The sequence below is a fragment of the Gobio gobio genome (assembly GCF_949357685.1).
Source record: "Gobio gobio genome assembly, chromosome: 2".
In the NCBI taxonomy this organism is placed as follows: domain Eukaryota; kingdom Metazoa; phylum Chordata; class Actinopteri; order Cypriniformes; family Gobionidae; genus Gobio; species Gobio gobio.
In genome coordinates, this window is record NC_137098.1 from 78,997,837 (window position 1) to 79,005,336 (window position 7,500).

General features: G+C 40.9%; 1 protein-coding gene across 1 annotated transcript in view; it reads left to right on the forward strand.

Moving 5' to 3' along the window:
- dctn1a (dynactin 1a) overlaps nucleotides 1–7,500 on the forward strand; it is a 33,712-nt gene that overhangs the window by 7,423 nt on the left and 18,789 nt on the right. Inside the window, exons 2-4 of the mRNA XM_079811260.1 lie at nucleotides 3,790–4,038; nucleotides 4,113–4,194; nucleotides 4,269–4,300. Of these exons, the coding sequence (XP_079667386.1) occupies nucleotides 3,814–4,038; nucleotides 4,113–4,194; nucleotides 4,269–4,300 (339 nt within the window). The 5' untranslated portion in view covers nucleotides 3,790–3,813. The remainder of the gene's footprint in view (nucleotides 1–3,789; nucleotides 4,039–4,112; nucleotides 4,195–4,268; nucleotides 4,301–7,500) is intronic.

Below are 7,500 nucleotides of genomic sequence, written 5' to 3' on the forward strand. Positions count from 1 at the left end.
CGATTAATCTGTCGGCTAATTTATCGATTAATCTATTGACTAATTTGTCTGTTATTCGATTCATCTGTCGGCTAATTTATTGATTAATCTATTGACTAATTTGTCTGTTATTCGATTAATCTGTCGGCTAATTTATCGATTAATCTATTGACTAATTTGTCTGTTATTCGATTAATCTGTCGGCTGGTTTATCGATTAATCTATTGACTAATTTGTCTGTTATTCGATTAATCTGTCGGCTAATTTATCGATTAATCTATTGACTAATTTGTCTGTTATTCGATTAATCTGTCGGCTAATTTATCGATTAATCTATTGACTAATTTGTCTGTTATTCGATTAATCTGTCTGCTGATTTATCGATTAATCTATTGACTAATTTGTCTGTTATTCGATTAATCTGTCGGCTGATTTATCGATTAATCTATTGACTAATTTGTCTGTTATTCGATTAATCTGTCGGCTAATTTATCGATTAATCTATTGACTAATTTGTCTTTTATTCGATTCATCTGTCGGCTAATTTATCGATTAATCTATTGACTAATTTGTCTGTTATCCGATTCATCAGTCGGCTGATTTATCGATTATTCTATCGACTAATTTATCACAAGAATTTTCAACAGTTTTACTTAAAACATTTAATTTAACTTGCACCATTGACCTTCAGTAGTGTACTATAAAAAGTATAAATGTAAACAAGCCCTTGACAAAATGTAAAACTAAGAGTAAAAATGTAATAAAATAAAAAGGTGTAAACCAACATAAAAAAAGAGAATATCAGCAAAATATATAGAATATTGTCGCAATACCAAAATTATGACTTTGATACAATACCAGACTAAAATACCTCAATACCGATACTGAATCCATACCACGGCAAAAAACTGTAAAAGTAATTGAATAATATGACAGAACTTACATCATTGTTTTAGGGTAAAAAAAAAAAATCCCTAATCTCACTTGGCCTGTTCCTGCCCTGCTTCACACAGAATATCAGGTCCGGCCCTTTAAGAGCTGCTTTTTAGCTGTTTCTACGGTAGAACTTAACGAAAGCAGGGCTCCAGACTAACTGTGGCCCCCAGCTGAACATGTAGAGCCGCACAGCGTAGATCAACACGCTAACCACATCTGCTAATGTCCGCTGTATTACTAATAACACTGTGATAATACAGGGCTCCAGACTCACATCTGAGAGCAGTGGCACCAGAAAGTTCATCATCAGGTTCATTTAATCATAAAATCACTATTGATTGAGTGCAGTTACTGATAATAGTACATGTGTGTTTATTGGAAATTTAACAGTGAAGCGCTGAGCTTGAAAAAAAGAACTTTTATTAACAACAGTAATGTGCAAAAACCTAAAATTGTAATATTCCACTCTTATTAAATGTACACAGCAAATTTGAAAGTGTTAAATTAACCCTCACACTTTTTCGGGGTTTATGTAGGTCCACACTAAATAGTTAAAGTAACACTGCAGACCAAAAGGCCTGTAGAACTTTAAGCTGTTGGCTTTTAAAAGTTCACCCAACTCACAGCATCTCTGTACTTTAAACGCATTATGTTCTGTGAGAAATGTCACGTTTTTTGACATTTTCCAAATCTGACTAAAAAAAGGAAAAAAAGATCTTGACTATAGTAAATGTTTATGGTGTTTTTAGTCCTCACAATAACAAGAAACCAGAGTAAATATTCAATTATGACATCCTCACAAATCATGCCAACCATTTTCAGATCCTTGTCCACCTACTGCATTGAGAAGACACTGAATTTATATAAATATATCACTTTACAATAAGGTTACATTAGTTAAGAAACTTAAAATAAGCAATAGTTCTACAGCATTTATTAATCTTAGTTGATATCTGTTAATCTCAACATTTACTAATACATTATAAAAATCTTTTAACATAAATGCGCTATGAACTAAAACGAACAATTGACCAAACAGTTCTATTTTTTATGAACTAATACTAAAGTTAATGTTAGTTAACAGATCAATGTTAACAAATGAGACCTTATAGTAAAGTGCTAAAACCTGAGGACTTGAGTGGGCTTATACCTCAAGCATTGCTATATGACCAAGTACATTTCTAAGCAGTAGCACAAGATTCTTAACTTGCCTTCATTGAGAAAATCTCGAAACGTACAACCTTGATACTGAACCAGCTTAACCAGCACGAGAAAGCTGTCAAGAAAAATGTACATTACGTTAATATTAAAGAAAATCCAGCGAGCTGCTGTTGTCAGAAGCTCCATTTGTCAACCCAAAAATGTTACGTTAAAGTGAAATCGCAGCAAGTTAATTCGTATCTACCATCATGTAACGTAAACGATTGCAAATGAAGCGCGCACGTCAAACACTTCGTTAGTTCATAATCATACGAAATATAAATTCAGCAAATCGCTTCTTGCTTGATTATCTGATCATTTATCTCCGCTGCTTTTTACTTTGCACTTGAAGACGAGAGTAACCGCGTAAATTCCTTGCACCGTCTTCATCCCTACACGTTCAAAGTCCACGTAAAAACACACAAAAATGCATTACAATGTCTTATTTTGGCAGCACAAATAACATGAGCCACAAGGGAATATGGATGCTGCGTTTGCGGTAATTGACAGAAATGACCTTGTTAACTAGCTACACCAGATTATAAAATATAATTAAATTTAAGTTTAAAATCGCTAAATAACTAACTGTGCAACTCTTACCTCAATACGCCGGTCAACTAGATGTCGCGTTATCTGAAAGGAAATCCTCTTAGCGCTCTGGCAATGTTGAGAAAGTACTAATATTATTCAGAATGGTGAAAAACGTAAACATGAAAATTGGTAAAAGTTAAGTGGTTATAAAATAGTATACCTGTTTGAACATTGCTCTCCTCGTGGTTGTCCGCCATTAGTCAAAAAGGAAGTAATGTGCAAGGACTGGAAATTGGAACAACTCATCACCAGTGTCAATTATGTCAACTGTTTTTTTGTGACTTCCTACTTTTTTCTATATATTAAGGAGTGGAAATGTCTAATAAGTCAAATAAGTGCTCCTATGCCACCACCTACTGGTCATATAAAAAAAGAAATATATTAACCAAAGGTTCATCAGCTGGCAAACCATTATGGAGTCTAATTAAAAAGCTAACAGCCATCAGTGTCATCAGCAGAATTATATTGGTGTAGACTGAGATGTAAAGAAACAGTGGTGGCCACTATCAGAATGAACTGTCAATAGTGATAATAAGCTATAGCTAAGAGTGCTCCAGACCAACCTTACGAACAAATGTCTTACAGAAGGTATACTTAACTAAGGTCGTTTCGGGAAACACGTATTAACGTTAAGGTACACCTTAAGAACGACGTAGTGTTAAGAAGGTTTCGGGAAATCCAGCCCTGTTCCCTGAATCCACGGCCTTTGTTGTTATTGTGAGTGTACGCACATTTTTATAAGTTTATAGTTTATAATGATGTCTTGATCTTATCTATGGCTTAACATGACGGAGTATTGTGAGTTGTTTCCGCTGTCATAAAGGAAAAAATGCGCGGGCGCTTTCGTCAGACACTATTTAATTTCTTAGATAGGCTATGTTTAAATATTAGCCTATTATATTATTTTTTTAATTTCATGTTATGAAAAGTGAGCAGCATGAGCAGGACACGCAATATGTCTGAAGACATGTTTTGTTTTGTAGAAAGTCTTTCTTTAAAGGGAATTTCGTTTCTATAAATTGTATTTTAGTTTTGATCAATGTTTAATCAACTAAGTGTCGCTGCTGTGTGTGTGTGTGTCAGCTGGCCAGCGGCGCCCTCAGCAGGATGAGTTCAGACGGAGGCCGGCCGGTGAAGGTGGGCTCTGTGGTGGAGGTCATCGGGAAAGGTCAGCGTGGGACGGTGGCCTATATCGGCGCCACACTCTTCGCCTCGGGGAAATGGGTGGGCGTGATCCTGGACGAGCCCAAGGGGAAGAACGACGGCACGGTGCAGGGGAAGCGCTACTTCAGCTGTGAGGAGAACCACGGGATCTTCGTCAGACAGTCTCAGGTAAACACACACACACACACACACACACACACACACATAAGGGAAGTGTGTGAAATCTGCCCGTCTCTGTCCAGATCCAGCTGATGGAGGACGGGGGCAGCTCGGCCACCTCTCCAGATACGCCGGAGTCAGGCGTGTCCAAACTGCTGAAGAAAGGTGAGCGCCATCCCATCAGCTGTGTCACATGACCATGATGATGACCACACACTGACCGTCTGCTTCTCTTACAGACGTCCAGGAGACGCCCAGGGCTGTGAAGCAGGTATGAGTGTGTGTTTCTCTCACTCGGGATTGGGTCTCTCTGAGTTATTGATGATAACGCTGTCAGGATGTGGAGATGCTTTCCGTTCTGCAGGGTCAGAGTTCATTACGACAACACACTGAAGACTTTATTCATTCTCTATGTGTGTGTGTGTGTGTGTGTGCGTGTGTGTGTGCGCGCGTGTGTACGTACGTGTGCGCGTGTGTGTGTTTTTGCTAACATGATGGAAAGACTCCAACAGCCAAGAAGGTACATCAGTGTTTTGTGGTTCAGCTCATGTGTCGGGACACTGTTCACACTCACACACTGTTCACACTCACACACTGTTCACACGCACACACTCACTGTTCACACTCACACACTGTTCACACTCACACACTGTTCACACGCACACACTCACTGTTCACACTCACACACTGTTCACACTCACACACTGTTCACACTCACACACTGTTCACACGCACACACTCACTGTTCACACTCACTCACTGTTCACACTCACACACTGTTCACACTCACACACTGTTCACACGCACACACTCACTGTTCACACTCACACACTGTTCGCACACACTCACTGTTCACACTCACACACTGTTCACACTCACACACTGTTCACACGCACACACTCACTGTTCGCACACACTCACTGTTCGCACACACTCACTGTTCACACTCACACACTGTTCACACTCACACACTGTTCGCACACACTCACTGTTCACACTCACACACTGTTCACACTCACACACTGTTCACACTCACACACTGTTCACACACACTCACTGTTCACACACACACTGTTCACACGCACACACTGTTCGCACGCACTCACTGTTCACACTCACACACTCACTGTTCACACTCACACACTGTTCACACGCACTCACTGTTCACACGCACACACTGTTCACACTCACACACTGTTCACACTCACACACTGTTCACACTCACACACTGTTCACACGCACACACTCACTGTTCACACTCACACACTGTTCACACTCACACACTGTTCACACTCACACACTGTTCACACTCACACACTGTTCACACGCACACACTGTTCACACTCACACACTGTTCACACTCACACACTGTTCACACTCACACACTGTTCACACGCACACACTCACTGTTCACACTCACACACTGTTCACACTCACACACTGTTCACACTCACACACTGTTCACACGCACACACTGTTCACACTCACACACTGTTCACACTCACACACTGTTCACACGCACACACTCACTGTTCACACTCACACACTGTTCACACGCACACACTCACTGTTCACACTCACACACTGTTCACACTCACACACTGTTCACACTCACACACTGTTCGCACACACTCACTGTTCACACTCACACACTGTTCACACACACTCACTGTTCACACGCACACACTCACTGTTCACACTCACACACTGTTCACACACACTCACTGTTCACACTCACACACTGTTCACACACACTCACTGTTCACACTCACACACTGTTCACACTCACACACTGTTCACACTCACACACTGTTCACACGCACACACTCACTGTTCACACTCACACACTGTTCACACTCACACACTGTTCGCACACACTCACACAGACACACTGTTCATACGCACACACACACACACATGTTTGTTTTTGTGAAATGTGAGGACATTCCATAGGCGTAATGGTTTTTATACTGTACAAACCGTATTTTCTATCCCCTTACACTGCCCCTAAACCTACCCATCACACACACACACACACACACACACACACTGCCCCTGCCCCTAAACCTAGCCCTCACAGGAGACTGTGCAGTTCACTTTCTGTGAAAAAAAACTTGTTCTGTGTGATTTATAAGCATTTTGAAAAGTGAGGACATGGGGAACGTCCTCATATTTCACCCTCTTTTTGTAATACCTGTGTCATTATACACATTTGTGTCCTGATATTTCACAAAAACATGCCCACACACACACACACACACACACACACACACACACACACACACACACACACACACTGTTCATACGCACACACCCTCACACACTGTTCACACACACACACACACACACACACACACACACACACACACACACACACACACACACACACACACACACACACACACACACACACACACACACATACACACACTGTTACACACACTGTTCACACTCACACACTGTTCACACTCACACACTGTTCGCACACACTCACACAGACACACTGTTCACACTCACACACTGTTCACACTCACACACTGTTCACACTCACACACTGTTCACACTCACACACTGTTCGCACACACTCACACAGACACACTGTTCACACTCACACACTGTTCACACTCACACACTTTTCACACTCACACACTGTTCACACTCACACACTGTTCGCACACACTCACACAGACACACTGTTCATACGCACACACACACACACACACACACACACACACACACACACACACACACTGTTCATACGCACACACCCTCACACACTGTTCACACACACACACACACACACACACACACACACACACACACACACACACACACACACACTGTTCACTGTTCCATCCTCAGAATCCTTTTTTGTAGTTTTAGTGCATTTTGAACATTAAAGCTGAAATTCAGTTTGGAGAAGTGTAGTTTAATTTTCCCAGGTAAATCCCAGCGTCTTCTCTAGTTTGTTTGAGAAGTTTGTGTCTGTGACATGGGTGTAACAGCTCTGTTAGGCCTGTTCCTCACCTGTGAGACAATGGCTTTGGCCTTTCCTGTATTCATATGTAAATGGCGTTTGGGGGATGTGTAAGCAAACTAATCTCCACTAGGCTAAATACACACATTAGGATAAGCATGAGTTTTTTTAGTTCTCTCTCTGTGACTTTCTCACTGCAACCAAACAATACTTTGGAGTTTTTGCAGAAATATCTTTGCCATTGTGCCTGTTATTTCATAAAGAAACCTTACAGCAGCCATTTACAGCACTGTAACACCACCGAATTCTGGGTCTTTGTTTGAGTCTGTTTGACGTCTATCTCTCAGCTACAATCGCTAGGACACCTTTCAAAGCAAAGCAGTTAATTTCACGTTCAAAATGTGCTAAAACTACCAAAACACTTCATTGATGTCTTAAATCAACTCATTCTTCCAGAACACAATGAGGATTCACCCAACATATACACTTTTAAC